The 21,735-nt window shown below is 44.1% G+C and overlaps 2 protein-coding genes across 2 annotated transcripts in view; one reads left to right on the top strand and one right to left on the bottom strand.

Moving 5' to 3' along the window:
* The window catches only part of LOC120932129 (PARP1 binding protein), a 32,996-nt gene extending 29,625 nt beyond the window's left edge, over positions 1-3,371 (top strand). Inside the window, exons 9-11 of the mRNA XM_040344287.1 lie at positions 1,558-1,639; positions 2,035-2,194; positions 2,880-3,371. Of these exons, the coding sequence (XP_040200221.1) occupies positions 1,558-1,639; positions 2,035-2,194; positions 2,880-3,169 (532 nt within the window). The 3' untranslated portion in view covers positions 3,170-3,371. The remainder of the gene's footprint in view (positions 1-1,557; positions 1,640-2,034; positions 2,195-2,879) is intronic.
* Positions 3,314-21,473, bottom strand: PMCH (pro-melanin concentrating hormone). The gene is made up of 3 exons (XM_040344289.1): positions 21,171-21,473; positions 12,614-12,812; positions 3,314-3,491 (listed from the first exon to the last, which is right to left on the bottom strand). The coding sequence occupies exons 1-3, from the start codon at positions 21,417-21,419 to the stop codon at positions 3,442-3,444; spliced, it is 498 nt and encodes a 165-aa protein (XP_040200223.1). The 5' UTR covers positions 21,420-21,473; the 3' UTR covers positions 3,314-3,441.
* Between the last annotated feature and the right edge of the window lie 262 nt (positions 21,474-21,735).

The following is a 21,735-nucleotide window of genomic DNA, read 5'->3' as shown; positions in this document are numbered from 1 at the left end:
ATGGCCACCTCTTGGTCTGGGTGTGATTTGGCATACTCCAGCGCCATCTAAACCTTATGGATGTTCAAGGTGGCAGAACATCCTGGAACAAAACCAGCTTTGGCTGGGTGAAGTAAAGGAGAGTAATGGAGCTAGACGTGAGGCTATTTTTAGATACTTTAACGTCTACATTGATTAGGGAGATTGGACGATATGAGCCTGTGGGGGGGGGGGGGGGGATTGGGGGTCTCCTTCTGTCTTTTCTTTCTTTTCCTTTTCCTTTTTCCTTCTTCTTTCATTTTTTTTTGTCAACTTGTGGCTTTACTTTCTGGTTCCCTACTGCGCATGCGTGAGTCGTGCTGGTCCCTGCTGTCATCGAACCTGTGTGTCTCCAGAAGACCTATGCCCGGAAGTGGGAGCAAATACCTAAATTACACAGGTACCCCCCCCCCCTGTTTAGTGACAACGTGCTTTTAACAAATGCAACAGTGTACCCCCTAAAATGTAAAGAGGATTTCTGGGGAAGGAAAGATAAAGGGGCAGAGTTGCCCTTCTCCTGCACATCTCCAGTAATGTCAAAGTTACACAGAAGCTGTTCAGCGAATTCCAGGGCAGTCATCCTGGGGAGCAAAACGACTATGTTTATAGGGAGGCTTATTTGGACTGTGTTGGTGTCTAGGTAAGGCCGAGGAAGCAGTGGCAGAAATGGGCCATCGGAAGAATTGTTACTGTAGAGCTCCGCTATCTGAGGAGGTGAAGGTAAAATGTTCTCCTGCATGGGATTGGCTATGCAGGACTGCCGGGTAAGCAAGGGTGAATTTGATTTTATTGCTGTAGTGTGGAACAAATCACTGAGAGCCTTACGTTGTGTCGTCCCTTCCACTGAGTAATCCGCAAAGAGCAGTAGTCTTGCACCATCAACGGATAGAGAACGGAACCGGTGAAATTTCTGCATAATGGCATACTTGAGGTATCTGATAGGACGGGATTTTGTGCAATTTTCTGCATGCTGGCCTAATTGTTCTGGGATGATTTTTAGCGCTGAGGTCCGTAAGCTGGGCATTGGAGACCGATTTCTGGCAGACTTATAATGCGCAGATAATTTTTTCGGGGGGGTTGGGGGTTTCTCTCTCCCAGTTTTTGCTGGGACAGTTGCCGCTGGAGAAATGTGGTCATACGATTTTAGTGTTTGCTATTCTCTATATGTGGTTGGAGTGCATTTTTATAAACCTTTTTTTATCATGATTCACCTTTTTTAACCTTGAGTATTGACCTATTATGTGTTGTATTTACTTGTACTTTTCTTTTTTTTTTTTTTTTTTTGGGGGGGGGGGGGGGTTTGGTCACATATTCCGAGATAAAAGCATCTTTTTTTTTTTTTTTTTTTTTTGTTAAAGATGTCAGGTAGCTCCACTTTGGTGAGCTGAGAGTTGGAGCTAAATGGTGAATAGAACAGGAGAATATTTGGATGTTGGGAAATGACCCAGGAGTTTACCCTAATGCTGCTTTAATGCAGTGTATTTCCTAAATGAAATTAATCATCTTTTTAAGTTCATATATTTTGATTTGAATTCCTAGGACTCCTGAACAGTGTAATGAATCTTCTCTCAAATCTCTCAGCCAGCGTGTCCAGAAGTGCATTAACAAAGACAAACCTAAGGTATTGTAATGAGTGAATGCAAAACCTCTTCTAATCCTACCAGATAATGTATTCTTGCAAAATATAAAGATTATATAAAATTGCCACTACAGTACCAACAAATCTTGTATTTATCGGAAAAGGTTCACCGAATATGTAATTTTTTATTTTAAAGGTGTTAGACTGTGTGCTTACATTTTTTATTTTGGGACACGCTAGGTAATTTTAGTCGGGAATGATCATGACTGGGCAGGTCTATGAAAGTGAGTCTAATTTAGTTTGGGTGGGTTGGCTTCAGAGAACCCCTGTTGCTTGCCCTTAATACTCTTGGAGTAATTAGCATGTTGACATGAGTTGCTGCACCACAAAAATTTAGATATTATTATATTTGTTTTTTGTTTGTTTTTTTCCTTCAGCTGAAGCAGAACTTGATAAAATCTCAATTTTCCTGCACTTACAAAGAAACCTCAGCATATCAGCCCAAGATAGATTTTCCAAGTATGAGCCAAGTTCCAACTTGCATCCATCCAGCTCCAAAATTTGTTCCAGTGCTTTGTTTTGATGAAGAACCAATAGGTATTGATTATGTAGTATCGCATATCTTTCAAACATACACAAAATGTGGTGGCACTATTTTGTAAAAAGCACAAACTACTGTAATCTAGTGTGTCAGAAATTGGTGGCTTCACTTGGGAACCCATGTTTCTGCTGCCATTCATCCAAAGTGTGTGTGTGTGTGTGTGTGTGTGTGTGTGTGTGTGTGTGTGTGTTTTTCACTTTCTGTAAATCCTGAAATTGTCTTGTCTATTTGGAAACAATGTGCAGACTAGGCAGCTAAAAAAAAGAGGGGGAAAATTGTGTACTTGGTGTAAGAATCAAAATTTTGGCTTTTTGGGTCTCCTAAAAACCTGAAACACATGTGGGATCTGCCAGGTGTGATTGACTTCCACCAACCTACTCCCTTCCCCAGTTACTCTTCTTTATGCCACCCCTTGCCATTTTTCTGTTTTACTGGCACTGTACCCTGTAAGATGTTCACTCATACCCTGAAGCACTGGACATTTTGCTGCAGCTACAACAGGGGATGACTATGAAGGTGAGTATAATGGAAGTTGTAGGTTTGTGTTAAGGAAACCTGTCACGTTTGCAGTAATGGGCAGAGAAGATGGCTAGTTTATAGAAGAAATAAAGTACACTACTGCCAAGTTTGGATAAATCCTCCCTTTCTATTTTTTTTTTTTTTTTTTCATTTTACCTGCAGGTGATATAAGCAAGAAAACCTTTGGCATACGTTCTGGTAATATTGACTCTGGTAATAAAGATGTGAAGGGAAAACCCAGTAAACAGTCAGTCCAAAAGAGCTCAAAGAGAAAGCAAGTGGACACTGGTGAGGACCAAGGCAACATTGAAGATGAACCTCCACAAAAGAAGCTTGCTGGATTGACAAAAACAAAGGAAAAGGCAGCTAGTAGTAAAACTAAAGTTAAAGCTGTAGCCAAGAACAAGCATATTGTGGGACAAGCTAAGTTAACAACCTTTTTCCGGTTGTAGGTTGTTTTTTTGTTTTGTTTTCTTCATAGTTAAAATGGTTTGTATACCTGACTATTTAGCTGTTAAATTGTTTTGTGGCTTGTTTTATTTATTTTTATTGCATTTTATCATGTTTTTTTTTTTTTTTTTCAGAAAATGACATGGTTTTTATATTGCACTGATCACTTTATTTACATTTAATAAATGTACACAATGCACTTTTTCCTGTACGTTAAATTGTATTCATGTGTCCATGGTGGATGTCCTTTCATCGATTTTTATCCTTGTTCATCTCATATCTGCCAGCATGGTCTATAGACTCTTCCAAGCATACACCTAAGCACTGAAGAGAACAAAAATAATCAGTGTCTCCTGTATGTATCTTTTACACTGGAAGCAAAACAAATGTCACTCAAAGGGGAGCATCTACCTGAAATGTCACCTCCATTTACAATGTAGTTATTTGAATAAGTAGACAGTCTTCCCACCTTACTTGTTCTAAAATCTCATGGATAATTGAGTTATTATCAGAAGCTCCATAGTTAAAGTGAACCTGTGCCCAGATTATTTATATATATATATATATATATATATATATATATATATATATATATATATATATATATATATAGTAAAAAGCACTTTAAAACCAGCCCTACTCCTGAAAACTATTTTCACAATGCTTATAGATATGTTTGCAACACAAACATTAAACTATTAGGTTGGGTTTACCTATATGTGTTGCAGGACACCTCATGTGATTTGGGTAGGAATTGCACTGCATTCCTATTCAAATCTCATTCAATTGTTTTGTAGTGCGATTTGAGCCAATTTTCTGTGAGCTCAATTCACACCACACAAAGGTGTAGGCATTTTCTTACAAGGCTCACAAATGTATCAGAAATCGAACCGAGTGCAAATACAGAATACACATGGCAAACGGGGCATAAGGAGATGGGCATAGTAAGGTGTGGCAGCTTGACAATTGATGGATACCGTTAAACTAATAATAAATTCAACAAAGTGGTAAGGGTGGAGAGCATATTTGGGTAAAAAAGGGAGGAGGGGGCGGGGGGGTTATGCAGCTATCCAACCTCTTCCAGAGGTTGGCTCTGTAAACTACCCAAGCCAATGCTTAGGAGTCCAAGTCAAATGAATAACAAGTGGGACCATACCATCCAAATGAGCTTGTGACTCCAACTTATCTATTCCCTAGCAATCATATGTGCCACCTTGGCATTCCCATTTTAGCTAGGGAGTTCAGGGTTCTGCTTGTATCCGGCGATTTACAAACTGCAGCTGTAAAAGTGTCTTGTCAAGCTTTTCTTTTTTTTTTTTGTTTTTTTTTCTATTATATTTTTGTAAGTACCAGGGAGCATAGAGGACAGTAATTTAAGGCATATTTGGGGAATTTCTTTCCTTCCAACATTTCATACAGCTTTAATATCTCATCTCAAAATGATCTTGGGTCATGGTGCCCGTTCTATGTAGGAATCTGCAACACTTTTCTGGGATAGTTGGGTTCCTCATGCAGGAGTACAGGTCAACTGTATCATATCTTGTAGTTGCGCTCTTGGCCTAACGAATGGACATTTTGTATGCCAGTGTCTTGTTCCAAACCAAATGCTCAGGGGACCCATCCAACTCCCTCTCCCACTTCGTTATAAAAGCTGGAGGGTCTGGATAAGATTATTTTTGCAAGATCTGGTACAGTAAGGAAAGGGGACATTCCAGCCTGGTGGACTGGGCATGCAGCAACTCCAAGTCTGTGTGGGATCTGGACAAAGTCCAAGAGTAGTAGAGTTCTGAGGTAGTGGTGAAGTATATTCTAACCATGCTCTTGAAGGGGTTTGGCAATTCGTCAGTGTTTGTACAGAAGTAAATTACCTTCCCTATCTGATTGTGTTCTAGCTGAGGTTTGGCACTTCTCTGCTATGAGAAGTTTTGTGAGCGATGAAGTGCTGGGGGGAAGGCGGAACATCCAAATAGAGGGGTCATATGTAGTGCCGATCCTGACCTCCCTGGGGCCCTAAGCAAAACTACATGTCGCATTAAAGTTGAAAAGCGGGGGGAGGGGGTGTTCTGCTATTGGAAATGACATCTTACATTAAAGTGAGAAGCTGGGGGTGCCGACTTCTTGCCTCTTCTCCCCATGCAGCCAGTTGAGCGAGTTGAGAAGCGGGGTGAGGGGCTGAAAATGACTTCTCACCAGGCGGGGCCTCTAGTAATTTGGGGGGGGCCCTCCACAGCTTTGCATGGCCCTAAGCGGCTTGCATAGTGAGCCTATAGGGCGGATCGCCCTGGTCAGATGGCTTGGCTGAGAGGAGACTTTTGGGTATGCATCTGTTCCATTGATCGACTTTGGTACAACCAGCATGCTGGGAGATTTTGATTATTGCCAGCAGCTATAGCCATTGGCAATTGAATGTTATCGTCAGATCTGCTGGTTCGACACAAGTCGATTGATGGATCGACTTGGGTACAATCTGCCTGCCCATAGATGGGTCGAATCTCAGACCGGCAGAGATAAACCCATCTATGGCCGACGTTGGAGTCTTTGTAATTTGAGAGGTTAAAAATTAAAGCAGCTAGAGAGGAGCTTGTAGTGTAAAAAAAACTTTCTTAATCGTATGCAGAATCTTTTGTCTTTATTATGAGTTCTATGCAGCCTCTTTCAGGTGATTGGCCACTGGCCCAAAAAAGCTGCTGGGACAGTCCCTTTTTATAATGACCTCTTCATCTTGCTGCTAGCCTCAGGTGTTTTTTTTTTTTTTTTTTTTTGTCTTTTTGGTGGACCTCTTCTAAAAGATAAGTTCACCTTTTTGTTACATGTTCCACCTTTATTTGGGGTAGAACATGCAACATGTTCTGTAGCCTCTCCCCCAGATCTTCTCCTTGTGCCAGTTGTCACCATTTCCTAATTACGCAGCCATGAAGGGCTCCACCTACATGACCGCATCATTCATTCAGTTTCCTGTGAATGCACAAACTAGAACTACCGCCAGCCATTGTGTTTAACGGCTTGTAGTTCTCACTGAGCGGCCACATGGTTCATTCACAAGCCCTGCAGCTTGTAAACGGTACAGTCTAATTCATCTTCTTGGGGCACACTTATGCTTGGAGTTGGCAGCAGGGTGAGGGGTTGTGGTCTGCCAATGGAGGAGCCCTATCCCTGAAATGCACACCAGACTGTTTCCTATGGAGGACTAGCCCTCCCACCTTTTTACCAAGACACCTTCCTTCAACGGAAATTTTACATCGTCTGTCTTGCCGATCAGTTCCTCTTTGTATTTGAGGGGTTTTAACAGGCATCTCCTTGCTTCTGACTCTACCATTGCTAAATGGTTTTAGCAAGTTATAATTTGAGTCTGTTTGAGGGATAGGGTTCCTCTCTTCCCTGTGCACCTTACCAGATCTATTTAGTGTTTCACAGGCATTTTCAGCATAATGGGGGTTATTTACTAAGACAAATCCACTTTGCACTACAAGTGCAAAGTGCAGTCACTGTAGATCCGAGGGAGACATGCAAGGAGAATAAAACGGCATTTTAGCTTGCAGTTGATTGCATAATTTCAGCAGAGCTTCTCTATCATTTCAGATCTATCCCTGAGATTTTTTTGGCAACTCCCCTTTCAAGTGCACTTTGCACTTGTGCAAAGTGGATTTGCCTTTCGTAAATAACCCCCAATGTGTCTGTCTCAGATTTTCAAGGTAACCACCTTGTCTTCGGTTTAACACGCAAGTTCTATCAGGTGGATGTTCAATCCTCCCGATGCCAGCTTTGGCTGCCAGGTGTTATAAGCTGCTGCCTTTAAACCCTTCTTGACCTGTTTTTAATTTGGTCCTGTTTGTCTGCCCCCTTTTTTTTTTTTTTTTTTTTTTTTTTTTTTTGCTTTCTATTAGACCTCACAGTCCTAATGATTACAACAGATCCAGGACCGAGTGACGCTTCTGCCCAGGCTGCCAGTATAATCATAAATGTCCTCAACCAGTTGTTTGCTGGGACCGCGGGTTTCCCCAGCAATGCTGCGTGGCAGAGTAGGGGTGTGATGTCACGTGTGCCCCGCCCCCTTGCAGCTCGCAGTTCCTGGCTCTCCTTGCAAGTAGGGGTGTGAAGTCACGTGCTCACCCCGCCCCCTGCTGCTCGCGGTTCCCGGTGTTCGGACACCTGGTCCTGACTCTTTGCAAAAAAGGGCTGTGACATCATATCTGCTACTCCTTCAGTTGTGCCCTCATTCAAGGTATGTGGGCCACATGTTAGGTAGGTAGTGATCACTAATGGGCATATTTTATATTGTGCACGCTGCTGGGCATTTTTTTTTTTTTTTGTCAAGGGGCCCTCTGATGGACACATTTTGTTGTTCCCCCTTAACATAAAATATAGCCATCAGTGTGCATATTAAAAATATAGCCATCAGCGTGCCTCTTAAAATAAAATAAGCCCATCAGTGTGCCCCTTAAAATAACCAATGCCCATCAGCATGACCCTTATTTTATGTTAAAATATGCCCATCAGCGTGTCCCTTTTTTTAAGAGCAACATTGATGGGCACATTTTGAATTAAGGGGAACTCTGATGGGCAGCTATTACGTTTTGTTGTCCCCCTTAATAAAAAAATGTGCCCATCAGCGTGACCCTTTTATGTTGAGGGGGACTCTGATGGAGACATCTAATGTAAGGAGGCACGGGAATGCCTGATGTAAATGAGCGCTATGATGTTGACTCCTGATGTAAAGGAGTACTGTGATGGGGACTTGAGATTCGGACCTCGGCCCAAAGAATATTTTAGTGACCGCACCTCCTTGAATTTTAATTCAAGACCCCCTGCTATATCCTGTACGACTTTAAAAAAAAATGGGATTTTTGACTTGCAGTAAAAACTTTCCTGAAGTACAGGTTACAGGTCTCCTTTGTTATGATCTCCCTATTGCTTGCTATAAAACTACTGGGACATGCTACACCCTAAATATGTGTAACCTGCTCCTAAAAAGTTAACTTGAAGAATCATGTTCTGTGCAGTACCCAAAGAAATAGATTTTACTCTTGTGTTGAAAATCCTATTCTCTATCGGGTATGTATAGATCAGCTCCAGTTTTAAAGCGGAGTTCCGGCCACAATTTCACTTTTTAAATCTAAATACCCCTGCAATACACAAGCTTAATGTATTCTAGTAAAGTTAGTCTGTAAACTAAGGTCTGTTTTGTTAGGTTGTTACAGCATTTAGACACTTTATAAAATAGAAATTGACTGGGGCCATCTTAAGTGTGGGCATCATGAAGCCCGACTGTATATCTTCCTGGATTTCAGCCTTGCAGATCAAGCACATGCTCAGTGCTGCACAAGCAGTGTCAGATCAGGTTTCAGCACCTGTGCTGTCCAAGTCACATGATTCTTTGAGACTGGGGAGTGCACAGACTCCTGGAAAGTTACACCCACTCAGAGGCGTACTAAGCATGGGGCGGGCCGCACCGGGTGCCACACCCTGGAGGGGTGTCAGGCCGACGCCCCCCCTCCGCGAATGAAGGGGACTGTAGCGTGCAGCATGATGATAGCGCGGTAACAGGGAGGCAGCGCTAGCGGCAGTCTAGGTAAGACACAGCTGAAGCGTGGCTTTTCAGGGGGGCGGGTGTGACTCGTGCGAGCCGTACCCATACCCGGGACCGCAATTATCCCCTTCTTTGTGGCAGCGCAGCGCCCGCGGCTCTGATAGATACGGCTGTGACTGTCTGACACTGACAGTCACACAGCCGAGGAGCGTGAAGCTGCAGCCGCCTCCCCCTGTGCTGTGCTGCCTGTGTGTGTAGTGTAACACGCGGCGCGCTGATGATCATCTGTCTGACAGCATTATGGGTCTGAAGGCAAGGGGTGTGTGTGCACTATTGTAAGGGGGAGGTGTTCTGTATATGAGGGGGGGTGTTCTGTATATGAGGGGTGTTCTGTATATGAGGGGGGTTCTGTATATGAGGGGGGTTCTGTATTCTGGGGGGGATGTTCTGTATTGTAGGGGGTGGCATCTGTATATGAGGGGGGTTTTGTATTCTGGGGGGGTTCTGTATTGTGTGGGGGGGGGGTCTTCTGTATTGTAGGGGGTGGTATCTGTATAGGGGGTATTCTGTATTGTGGGGGGGGGGGTTCTGTAATGTAGGGGGGTGGTATCTGTATAGGGGGGGTTCTGTATTCTGGGGGGGGGTGTTCTGTATTGTAGGGGGTGGTTCTGTATATGAGAGGGGTTCTGTATTCTGGGGGTTCTGTATTCTGGGGGGGGGTGTTCTGTATTGTAGGGGGTGGTATCTGTATGGGGGGGTTATGTATATGAGGGGGGTTCTGTATTGTGTGGGGGGAGTTCTGTATTGTAGGGGGGTGGTATCTGTATAGGGGGGGTTCTGTATTCTGGGGGGTTCTGTATTGTGGGGGGGGGGGTGTTATGTATTGTAGGGGGGTGGTATCTGTATAGGGGGGTTCTGTATTCTGAGGGGGTTCTGTATTGTGGGGGGCGGGGGTGTTCTGTATTGTAGGGGGTGGTTCTGTATATGAGGGGGGATTCTGTATTCTGGGGGTTCTGTATTCTGGGGGTGTGTTCTCTGTATAGGGGGTGGTTCTGTATATGAGGGGGGGTTCTGTATTCTGGGGGTGTTCTGTATTGTAGGGGGGTTCTGAACTGTAGGGGGGGTCTGTATTGTAAGGGGGTTCTGTAGGGGAGTCTGTATTGTAGGGAGGGGTCTGCACTGTCCAGAGGTGCAGTCTAATGTAAAGGGGTGCAGTGTAATGTAAAGGGGTCCAGAGATGCAGGGTGCTGTGTAATGTAAAGGGGCCAGAGGTGCAGGGTGCTGTGTAATATAAAGGGGTCCAGAGGTGCAGGGTGTTGTGTAATGTAAAGGGGTCCAGAGGTGCAAGGTGCTGTGTAATGTAAGGGGTCCAGAGGTGCAGGGTGCTGTGTAATGTAAGGGGTCCAGAGGTGCAGGGTGCTGTGTAATGTAAAGGGCAGTGGTGCAGGGTGCTGTGTAATGTAAAGGGGTCCAGAGGTGATGTGTATTGTAAAGGGGTCCAGAGATGCAGGGTGCTGTGTAATGTAAAGGGGTCCAGAAGTGCAGTGTAATGTAAAGAGGTGCAGGGTGCTGTGTAATGTAAGGGGTCCAGTGATGCAGGGTGCTATGTAATGTAAAGGGGTCCAGAGGTGCAGGGTGCTGTGTAATGTAAGGGGTCCAGTGATGCAGGGTGCTGTGTAATGTAAAAGGGTCCAGAGGTGCAGGGTGCTGTGCAATGTAAAGGGGACCAGTGGTGCAGGGTGCTGTGTAATGTAAAGGGGTCCAGAGGTGCTGTGTAATGTAAAGGGGTCCAGAGATGCAGGGTGCTGTGTAATGTAAAGGGATCCAGAGGTGCAGGGTGGTGTGTAATGTAAAGGGGTCCAGAGATGCAGGGTGCTGTGTAATTTAAAGGGGTCCAGAGATGCAGAGTGATGTGTAATATAAAGGGGTCCAGAGTGCTGTGTATTGTAAAGGGGTCCAGAGATGCAGGGTGCTGTGTATTGTAAAGGGATCCAGAGGTGAAGGGTGCTGTGTAATGTAAGGGGTCCAGAGATGCAGGGTGCTGTGTAATCTAAAGGGATCCAGAGGTTCAGGGTGGTGTGTAATGTAAGGGGTCCAGAGGTGCTGTGTAATGTAAAGGGGTCCAGTGATGCAGGGTGCTGTGTAATGTAAAGGGGTCCAGTGGTGCAGGGTGCTGTGTAATGTAAAGGGGTCCAGTGGTGCAGGGTGCTGTGTAATGTAAAGGGGTCCACAGGTGCAGGGTGCTGTGTAATGTAAAGGGGTCCAGTGATGCAGGGTGCTGTGTAATGTAAAGGGGTCCAGAGGTGCAGGGTGCTGTGTAATGTAAGGGGTCCAGAGATGCAGGGTGCTGTTTAATGTAAAGGGGTCCAGAGATGCAGGGTGCTGTGTAATGTAAAGGGGTCCAGAGTGCTGTGAAATGTAAAGGGGTCCCGTGGTGCAGATGTGGAGAGGGGGTACACAGTAGTGACAAAGAGATATTGAAGGATGCAGGGGGCACAGTGGGGTGTTTTTACATTTTACCGTGGGGGGTGCCAGATATTGAATCCGCCCCGGGTGCCAAATGTTCTAGGTACGCCTCTGCACCCACTACATTCCCAGGAGTCTGTGCGGTGTAGGTTAGGAAGCATTACGCACCTAGGTGCAGGAAGTGGGAAGATTAACTATTCTGCCTAGCAACAACACTTTGAAGGCATCTAAAAAAAAAAAAAGAATTTCCGTAAAGGACTAATGAATTTTTTTTAAAACTACTGATGTAATGTTATATTTATGGGTGGAACTCCACTTTAATCTGGCTCTGAACAATTCTATGGGCCAGCCCTCTGGGCACCGCATCGGACATGCTTGAGGCATTTTATCCATAGAGATTTCTTGGCAAACAAAGGTATTTCAAATCATTAATGTTTGCACATGAGTTTCCATTGTGCTGTGCATTTTGAGTCTCCAATCTACCCAATTGTTTGACATGTTGAGCTAGACTGCTCTATGCTGGCCTTTTCCGGTCACAAAAGTCTGGAAGGAGTTTATGTAGGACATTGACATTGTGGGGTGCTTGTGGTCTACAACAGGAGGAGAGTTGGTAAGTGCTCTTCTGTTTTTGGTTGCCATGTTGCATGTCTAATGAATTCCCGAAGTGCAATAAAAGTAAACCCTACTGCAGCTAAATTGGCAACCTAAAATAATAGTGTTGCACTTTTAGGGGAAAAAAAAGACGTTTCACTTTTAAGGCAAAAATGCGCAGCTCTTGTCACCAACAGAGCATGTTTTCCTTGACTCACAGGCATGGTATTTAATGTCCTCCCCATTTATTTATGCAGTTCCCCCTACATAACGGTGGGGAAAAAATGATTTCCCTTAAGACCTAGGTTTGGTACCCTTAGTTTTTTGGATACCCCCTTGAAATGATTCTGGGTTGGAGGCATTAAGAGCCATAGATTTCAGTCAAGGCACAGATCACCATATGCAGAGGGGGGGGGGGGGGGGTGCCAGTCTCTGGCTCTCAAATGATTTGCATATTAGTAGCTTTGTCTAATTTAGAAGCTGCGGGAAAATTTGAATGGGTTAATCCATGGTAAGAAAGCTAAGCCATTAGAAACTGTATGGTAAAAAAAAATTTGGGGGGGGGAAGTCCCCCATAAAGATTTCATTTGGGTACAGTGTTGCATGACTGCGCAATTGTGTACAGAGTGCGACGGCGCTGAAAACTAAAATTGGTCTGGGCAGGAAGGGGGTGAAAATGCCCTGTATTGAAGTGGTTAAGACTCCTGGGATGTATGAAAATATTTGACTAGGCCTGGCAACAAGAAAGTAAGTGAAGAAATGTAAAAAAAAAGTTCATAACAAGCAAATATAATATCCTTTGCTTTTCTATTTACTAATGCTAGCACCGTAAGGATTAAAAAAGTTCTGCTTTAATACTTACTGTCAAAATCTCGCCTTCCAATGGGAAACTTATTTTCCTCTTCTCCAGTATCCCTTCTTTCATGAGTCAACTCAACATTCTCATCCCCAGTGTCTAAATGTCGTAGTGAGCTTTTAAGTGGTGAAAAGGCCATTTGCTTCACTCCACTGCTTATAGGAAGAACATCTTGGCTGAAGTAACTGTTACGAGAACCCAAACTCTGGGGGGGAAAAAAATGTATTATAGATTTGCAAGAATGGGAATAACAAATACATTCTGTTTTTCAAAGTATATTTAAATACATTTTTAATACTTTTACTTTCTTCAAATAGGGACCACTATTAGGTAATGGTTTTTGTAAAATTCCAGGTAATTAAAGTTAAAGGGCTGATTTACCAAGAGTGACTTTTCAGTTTTTGGTGGATGCTGAGCAGTTTGCAGTTCAGTTTTCCTGACTGTACTTGCTAACATTTAAGGAGCATCAAGAGTGGGTGTGTATGCATGTGTGGGGGCACATTGTATGTCTTCCACTGTTATTGCTCTTGCTGAACGTCTAATGTGTTCCTGTGCCTTTTAACGCTGAACTCCAGCTTTTTGTTATACTTTGCATAGTTTGTTTGGGCCAAGCTAGCCAAAACGAACTATGTCCCTCACTAACACGTGAGGCCCCTGAATGTGCAGTATATAAACTGTATGTAGCTGAGGCTACATACCTCACTGTGTATCAGATTTGAGCTGAGACTTCCTGTGTCATGGCACAATAGTCTATCTGATCAGTGCTCAGCCATTCATGGAAAACAATGTATTCTAGCCATGAATACCAAGCTTCATCAGAGGATGGCTGTCACAACCTCTGACTCAGCCAATCAGAGTAAGCTGTGTATTCATCGCTAGAATGCATCTTTCTTTGAATAGCTGAGCACCGCTCAGACTCTTCCAGATATGAGACGTGAAGGTCTCGGTTCGAACCCGGAACACAGTACTTAATGCTGTATGTAATCTCAGCTGAATAAAGTTTATACCACACATCCAGCGGCCTCACATGTTAGTGAGGGACATAGTTGGTTTGTTTGGGCCAGACCCAAACAAACTATGTAATGTGTAACAAAAGCAAGAGTTCAGCTTTGGACAGAGGTACCTGCAAACATACCTGCCCTTAAAGGAGAAGTCCAGCCTGAGCTTTTTAGTCGCATTTAACCACTTTCTTCAAATGCTAACGGGGGTCAAAAGCATCCCGCTAGTGGCTGAATAGCACAGCTAATACAATGGTAAAGCGGCGCTTTACCGATAACGCGGCCAGCTGCTAGTGTGAAATAGCTCTTGATAATTCAGCTTCACTCCATGCCAATATAAATATAGCCTAGAGCAGCCCTCCAAAAAAATCTCGCCTGCTCGCATTTTGCGAGTGGATATTGAGGTCTGGCGAGGAAGGGTTGCCTGGGAGAGAGGGGTGAGCACTGCCAGCCGACGGGTTGTAAGGGACTTCTTATCCCAGTGCTTGTGGAGGGGATGAGAAGAGAGAGCCGGCTGTATGATTCAGAGCGCAGGGGAAATCACTAGCGGCTTTCTTTGCAATAGCCGAATGTTCCCCGCACTCGCTGTCACACAGCCCTGGTCCCTGGGAATTTGATAGACCGATCACCTGTTCAATCCCGGGACGAATGACATGAATCAAAGTTCCCCGGCCAGGGTGCAGGGCTGTATGTGTCGCCGAGCAGCGGGAACACACATCGATTTTAATCAAAGCTGTCCCTCTGCCCTCTTATCATCCGGCCGGCTAATGCTCCTCTGTAGGGGTTGGGTGTGGCAACTGGTGGCGAGTAACCTTTGAGGCCTGGCTAGTAGCTCTGGCCTAGAGAATGTATGCCCCCCCCCTTCAGCACAGATCCCTCCATTCAGCACAGATGGACTCCCCCCCCCCCTCCATTCCGCACAGTCCCCCCTTCAGCACAGACGGACTCCCTGTCCCATTCAGTACCTCAGATCAGCCATCAGCGTGGCACAGCAGGTTCCCTCCCCCTGTCTACATATAAACACTGGAGGGGAAGGCGGCTTCACTCTGCTCGCTGTGCCTGTGTGACGTCCGGCCCGGGACTGCTTAGACAGCCTGCGGCTGCGAGACTCTTCAACACCTTCTCGATTTTCCAGGGGGGGGGTGAATTCACCCCCTCCTTGCCCTATGGATCGGACGCCCATGTGTGTATGTAAAGGAAGGCATCCCAATACGTTTGATAATTGTGTGTGTATACAATATATATATATATATATATATATGACACCGATCGAATTGTAACAAAGGGTTCATTTTTTTTGTGTGAACTCACACGTTACCCCTTTTTTTTATATATATATTGTATCAGAGACTGTCCACCAAATGCCTACATACTGTATATCATGTCTACAATAAAATGAAAAGATATTTTGTATATGTAATACATTTTTTTTTAGATATACTTACTGTTTTTATTTGTTTATGCATAGATATAGAGTGGTATAGTGTACAGAATATAAAAAAAGCAGGTACAACACCATGTAAAGCAATAAAAAGAGTCTATTAGATACAGCGACAGACTGGGTGGGTAGATCATATAACTTGTGGTCAGATAATGGTACGAGGCTTAAAGAAATGGGATGTCTATAACAAAATATATACAATTAGGCATCAACTCAGGATAATCGTGGTTCCCATGATCTTGCAAACTTTCCAAATATAGCAACATGCAATGAGAGCGTTTTTTTTAGGTTAATGGACATTCCCCCCCCCCCCCCCCCCCCCCCCCCCCCCATTTTTGGTTATTACAGATCTGGATGCTAACAGTATGTGGGCAACTACCAAACGAAAGGAAGGTGGAAAGTTTCCAGATTTAGCAGGGCCAAAGCTGGGTTGGGGGAAGTTAGTATACCTGTAACAGAAGAAATTAGGCCAAATACTCTGTTCCAAAAGCTCGTAAGACTCTTACAGGACATACATAGAGTATAATTATTATTTAGGTACTTGTATAGCGTCGTCGATTTACGCAACGCTTTTACATATACATTGTACATTCACATCGGTCCCTACCCTCAAGGAGCTTACAATCTAAGGTCCCTAACTCACATTCATTTACTAGGGCCAATTTTAGACAGAAGTCAATTCACCTAGCATGTCTTTGGAGTGTGGGAGGAAACCAGAGTGCCCAGAGGTAGCCCACACAGGCACAGGGAGAACATGCAAGCAGGTAGTGTCGTGGTTGAGATTTGAGCCAGCGACCCTTTTTACTGCTAGGCGGGCGTGCTACCCACTACACCACTTTGCCGCCCTGTATAATGGAGGTTACCCACTTGACCACAGTTATGCCAGCATAGAGGTGATTGCGAAGGGTAGAACTGGGCTACCCGATAGGCTGTAAGGTACCATCATCAAGATTTTTTTTTGAGAGAGAGCTCCCAACGGGTTGGTACATCATGAAATACTATGAGTGAATTTGAACGACTGGAGCCACTGCTCTGGTGTGTAGGTATTCTGTAAATTTGTCTCCCGTTGTAGGATAGATCATAATGTAGTTTTACAGTGAAGGGCATTGTAGAAGAGGGAGATGCCTTTTAAGACCAGGTGATGGAGATTCATACTAGGTATGTATCACAACAGGAATTTTTATCGCTGGGATAGGGTGTTTCCCCCAAAAAAATGGTTATTTGAATATATGAGTAGAGTTAAGAAGAGGAAATATCGTATTGGTTAGACAACTTGGAAAACTTGGGTGAGCCATTATCTAGAATATCACACCCCTTCTGAGCAGACATGTATGGAAATATATATTTATACATATATATATTTATTTATTTTTTAAATAAAAAGTTTAGTATAAAGTATCATTCACCTCTTGAATCCAGCAAGTGGCAAGCTTCAAGCAAATTGTGCAACCTTTGCATGATCATAGTATGACTTTGGCAGAGAAATTGTCTGCTAGTTCTCATCTCCTCTGCTTTTCATTGAGGAGCACTAACTTCCCCATCAGTTTAATTGCAGTATCTTGCTTCAGATCTTTTTCCTGAATTATCCATGTTATCTATTGTAATTTAATGTCCCTTTCTTTCTAGGGAAAGCATGGAAAACTCAGGTAGAATCTTGAGAATTGTAGTTAAACTATGAGGCTGGCTTAAAGAAGAGAGGAGGTCAACATACAATATAGGATGACACACAGGAAAAAACATTATAATGTTTTGTACTCTTATAAAATTAAAACTGGAAAAATGTAATGGAGAATTTGTTTCCCTTATCTGTGAGGACATTAATATGTAAGAAGCTTCTAGAATATATATATATGTTTTATTCAAACATTTGGTGGGCCAGCTTATCCAGGAAGTTGCTTTGTGTTCCCAGATTTCACCTTTGTTTACTTTTGTATCCAACCCTACAGTTCTTTCAAAGTAGGGGGCTATGTGCTTTGTAAAAATCATCATCATTATTATATTTACACTTTTTCAAATACTAGATGTACTTTTTTATCAATTTGAGATGTTCTTGACCTGGTGTTAGTGGTGTATTTAGTTGTGTTACCATATGCAATTGTTATCTAACTTACCATCTTTTTCTAATGCTTTCACTGGTTGTGTCCGGAAGATCCAGCTGTAGGTTCACACAGCGGTGAGGGAAAAAACACTGATCCCTGTGCGTTTCGCGCACCACACTGGGGTTGAAGCCCAAAAAGGTGCCTGCACTTCTCTGGTGCAAAGCAGTGTGTATTGAGCCCATTGAAAATCAATTGGCACAAATGGCACCATTCTGAATCGCATTTGAATTGCACAGGAATACAATGTGGTTCCTATGCTATTTACATGCAGGTTATAGTGTGAGCCGAGGTTTAAAACTTGGGTTTCCTTTATACTAGGGTTGTCCCGATACCACTTTTTTAGGACTGAGTACAAGTACCGATACTTTTTTTCAAGTAGTCGCCGATACTGAATACCGATACTTTTTTTTAATGTGCCCTCAAATGCAGCCATGTCTCCCCACAAATGCAGCCATGTCCCCCCCATATCCAGCCATGTCCCCCCCATATATGCAGCCATGTCCCCCCCCATATCCAGCCATGTCCCCCCCATATGCAGCCATGTCCCCCCATTATCCAGCCATCTGTCTCCCCCCCCATCCAGCCATCTGTCTCCCCCCCCATCCAGCCATCTGTCTCCCCCCATCCAGACATGTGTCTCCCCCCATCCAGCTATGTGTCTCCCCCCCATCCAGCCTTGTGTCTCCCCCCCATCCAGCCTTGTGTCTCCTCCCATCCAGCCTTGTGTCTCCCCCCCATCCAGCCTTGTGTCTCCCCCCCATCCAGCCTTGTGTCTCCCCCCCATCCAGCCATGTGTCTCCCCCCCCCCCATCCAGCCATGTGTCTCCCCCCCCATCCAGCCATCTGTCTCCCCCCCATCCAGCCATCTGTCTCCCCCCCATCCAGCCATCTGTCTCCCCCCCATCCAGCCATGTGTCAAATTTAGAATTTTGCTCCTACATATTTTCTAAGGCTTCTTTGTGGCCTGTTAATGCGGTACAGTAGGTAGTGTACGCAAGTTTATGTAGTGAAAAGGAGTGAGGCCAGGTTACAGACCTATCAAACCAGGAAGTGTACATCATAGCGCTTGAGCATTATGGTCACAAGAGAAATGACAATGTGCAGGCTCCTCAAGGAGTCTGCCATGTGCTAACAAAGCTATATGCAAAACTTCAGCTTTGGTTTAAAGGGAAACTTGGATGTGTAGTCAACATTCAACTACCCTAAGGCAATGTGGTCATCTTGATCTTCCATAAACACTTGGCCAAGTGTTTTTTTTTTTTTTTCAAACTATGCAAGGGGAGGATGCAGAAATGGCCAGACACTGCCTGCACCATTATCTCTTTGATGGGAACTATGGTAATCATAAAACTTCCAACTTTCCAATAAATCACTTCCCCCAGAAAGCAATTGGCCTGATATAGTGACAATGGGCTTTACTGCCCATGCCTACATCTCCACAGTAACTGCAAAAGTACACTACGGAAGCTCAGCTGTCTCCCCCCCATCCAGCCATCTGTCTCCCCCCCATCCAGCCATCTGTCTCCCCCCCATCCAGCCATCTGTCTCCCCCCCATCCAGCCATGTGTCTCCCCCCCATCCAGCCATGTGTCTCCCCCCCCATCCAGCCATGTGTCTCCCCCCCATCCAGCCATGTTTCCCCCCCATATGCAGCCATGGCCCGCTAACCTGCTACCGCCGACTGTGTACAGTACTACGGCCAGGAACATTACAGCTTTGAATAGCTTTAATGATTGGAGCCGCGCTGCGTGTATAGACACTCCCCCTCGCTCGGGATTGGACAGTTCACCCGAGCAAGGGGGAGTGTCTATGCGCGGCGCCAATCATTACAGCTATTCAAAGCTGTAATGTTCCCGCCCGTATTACACAGTCGGCGGTAGCGGGGATGCGGCGTAACGGCGGCGGATCGCGGCGGTGGTTTGCGGCGGCGGCGGCGGCGGCGGGGGGGTTAAGTATTCTATTTGTGTATCGGGGCAGGGTATCGGCGTCTGAGTACCGCCGAAAAAACTCGGAATCGGTCCCGATACCGATACTAGTATCGGTATCGGGACAACCCTACTTTATACCATTCTAAGTCTGATTCCTGCTTCATCTTTCAAGAAGGATGCTTACATGATAAACATGAAAGAAGAGTTTAGTAACTGCCCAACACCTCCCGAAAAATATGCGTATAGCAGTGCCTCTTACCTCTGAAAATCTGCAATTCTACCATGCATTTGTGCATTGAAATGTAACTTGAGCATCATATTATAGAATAGCTGACTTTTAGTCTGTATCAAATTTTACTGTCCTTTAAAACACATTTGAAAAATTAGCTTTCTGTTTACATTTTCTCCTCCTACCATACTTAATATGTTAGGGCCCTTTCACACGGGCGGACCGTTCAGATCCGCCTGTGAGGCCCCGTACACACGTCCGAGAAACTCGACGGGAAAAACACATTGTTTTGCTCGTCGAGTTCCTTGTGAAGCCGCCAAGGATCTAGCCGAGCCAACTTTTCCCATTGACTAACGAGGAAATAGAGAGTTCTCTTTTTGGCCTGACGACATCTTCGTCGGTTTCCTCGGTGAAAAGTGTACACACGACCGAGAAACTCGGTCGTGTGTACGGGGCCTCAGTCTTTCAGGCGGACCTGAACAGACGCTCCATACATTTCTATGAAGCGACGAATGTCAGCAGTGACATGTCCTCTGACATCCAATCCGCCCCTCTCCGCTAAATACATACGGATGGAAACCCTGCTTTCCATCCATCCATCTATCGGATCGGATGAAAATGGACAGATGGTCCATTTTCATCTGATCCCCCCACAGTGTGCAGAGATGGACTAGTCATCTGTCAGGAATCAACGGAGCGATCCCCGCTGAGCAAGCCTATGTCTAAAAACGGATCTGTCCGTGTGAAAAGGACCTTATTCCCTTGCTCTGCGATATGAATTTAGAGAGCCTGTTTTCATTACGGTAAGACTAGACCCATATGCCGCGTACACACGGTAGTTTTTCGGCATGAAAAAAAATGACATTTTTAAAAACGTCATTTAAAATCATCGGCTTATGAAAAACGAAAAAAAAAAAAAAAAATTCGAACATGCTGTATTTTTTAAAGGCGGTTTTTAAAATGTCATTTTTTGGGTTGTAAAAAATGATTGTGTGTGGGCTAAAATGACGTTTTAAACCCGCGCATGCCCAGAAGCGAGTTATGAGACGGGAGCACTCGTTCTGGTAAAACTACCATTCGTAATGGAGTAAGCACATTCATCACGCTGTAACAGACAAAAAAGCGCGAATCGTCTTTTACTAACACGGAATCGGCTAAAAGCAGCCCAACGGCGAATAGAACTTCCCCTTTAGAGTGCCGTCGTACGTGTTGTACGTCACCGCGCTTTGTTCATCATTTTTCAAAAACGATGGTGTGTGGGCAACATCGTTTTTAATGATGAAGTTGGAAAAATGTCTTTTTTTGGACATGCTGAAAAATGTCAAAAACGACCGTGTGTACGCGGCAATAGATTTGCATTCGGAAAGAGGAGCAGAGAAATGCAGTCAATGTGGAGCACTTTCAAGCAGGAAGCAGAACCTGCATATATAACAAGCAAATATTGGTTTCTCATGTTTCCATATAAATTGACAAGCTATACACATGGGAGGATTTAAAATGCTATCCAAAAAGGTTCTAGTTATAAAAAATGATCAGGAATTTTGTCAAAAGCATTCACCCAGCCCTCATGCATTCTGACCGTATTTTGCTTATTATATTGGTTTCCTAATTTTCAGCCCAAGCTAGTGGCCATAATGAGGTATTTTTTAAGAAATACCCAATAGGGAAAAACCAGCATTATGGCCACTAGATGGAGCTGATGGTCACAGGAAATTACTGTATTAAGCAGAATACAGTCGGAATGTGTAAGAGCAACTTTTTATAAACACTGTAGATCCATTAGATTATGTATATTAAGCTGGTTATGTATTAATAGATTGTAAAACGAATATAGTTCCCATTTTTTAAATTAAATATGTTTCACTTACCTTTATACTTCTTTCCTCTTCCTCTTTCATGTTTGAGCTTTCGTCTGCTGAGTAAAGATCTGGTGAATTGGCTAAAGATTTATCTGTCGCGTCGCCATTGCGTAATGCTTTTCTTAGAGCAATTGTATCTAACAAAACCTCATCGTTCTCTGATTTGCGGATAGACTTTGAAAATGAAAAAAGGAAGCCTTGGGACAGAATGGATAAAGATATAATAAGCGGATACCCTATGCTAGTCATTCTTACCATTGTATGGCTAGCTGCCTGGCTGATCTAAATGTGTTTGTGATAATGACATGCTATGAGCACAGTCCTTTATATATATGTTTTACAACATAATTACCCTTTTGCTAAAAAAGATGTGCCACTTCTCCAGGACACTGACTGGGGAAGCTGTTTGAACAAACTATTGTATATCTCAATGGCTTTCATATGGAAACACTTGTAAATAATAGATTTTTAACTTAATCCAGCAAAGTACATTGCTAAATTTGCACAATACAACCACCTTCCTTCCAGACCAGCAGGGTGTTATCTGCTGAATGGAAAAAAAAAAGATTTTTAT

This window comes from Rana temporaria, chromosome 3 (assembly GCF_905171775.1).
Source record: "Rana temporaria chromosome 3, aRanTem1.1, whole genome shotgun sequence".
In the NCBI taxonomy this organism is placed as follows: Eukaryota; Metazoa; Chordata; class Amphibia; order Anura; family Ranidae; genus Rana; species Rana temporaria.
Note: the sequence above shows the minus strand (reverse complement) of the source record. Positions and strands in the feature narration are given on the sequence as shown.

Bases quoted from the DNA above. Each gene is read 5' to 3' on its own strand.
- PMCH (XM_040344289.1), bottom strand. From the start codon at position 21,419: ATGGTAAGAATGACTAGCATAGGGTATCCGCTTATTATATCTTTATCC. The intron at 12,813-21,170 runs GTAAGTGAAACA...TTTCCCCCCCAG, and splicing joins AAGAGGAAAGAAGTATAAAG to AGTTTGGGTTCTCGTAACAG. The intron at 3,492-12,613 runs GTAAGTATTAAA...TGTTCTCTTCAG, and splicing joins TGGAAGGCGAGATTTTGACA to TGCTTAGGTGTATGCTTGGA.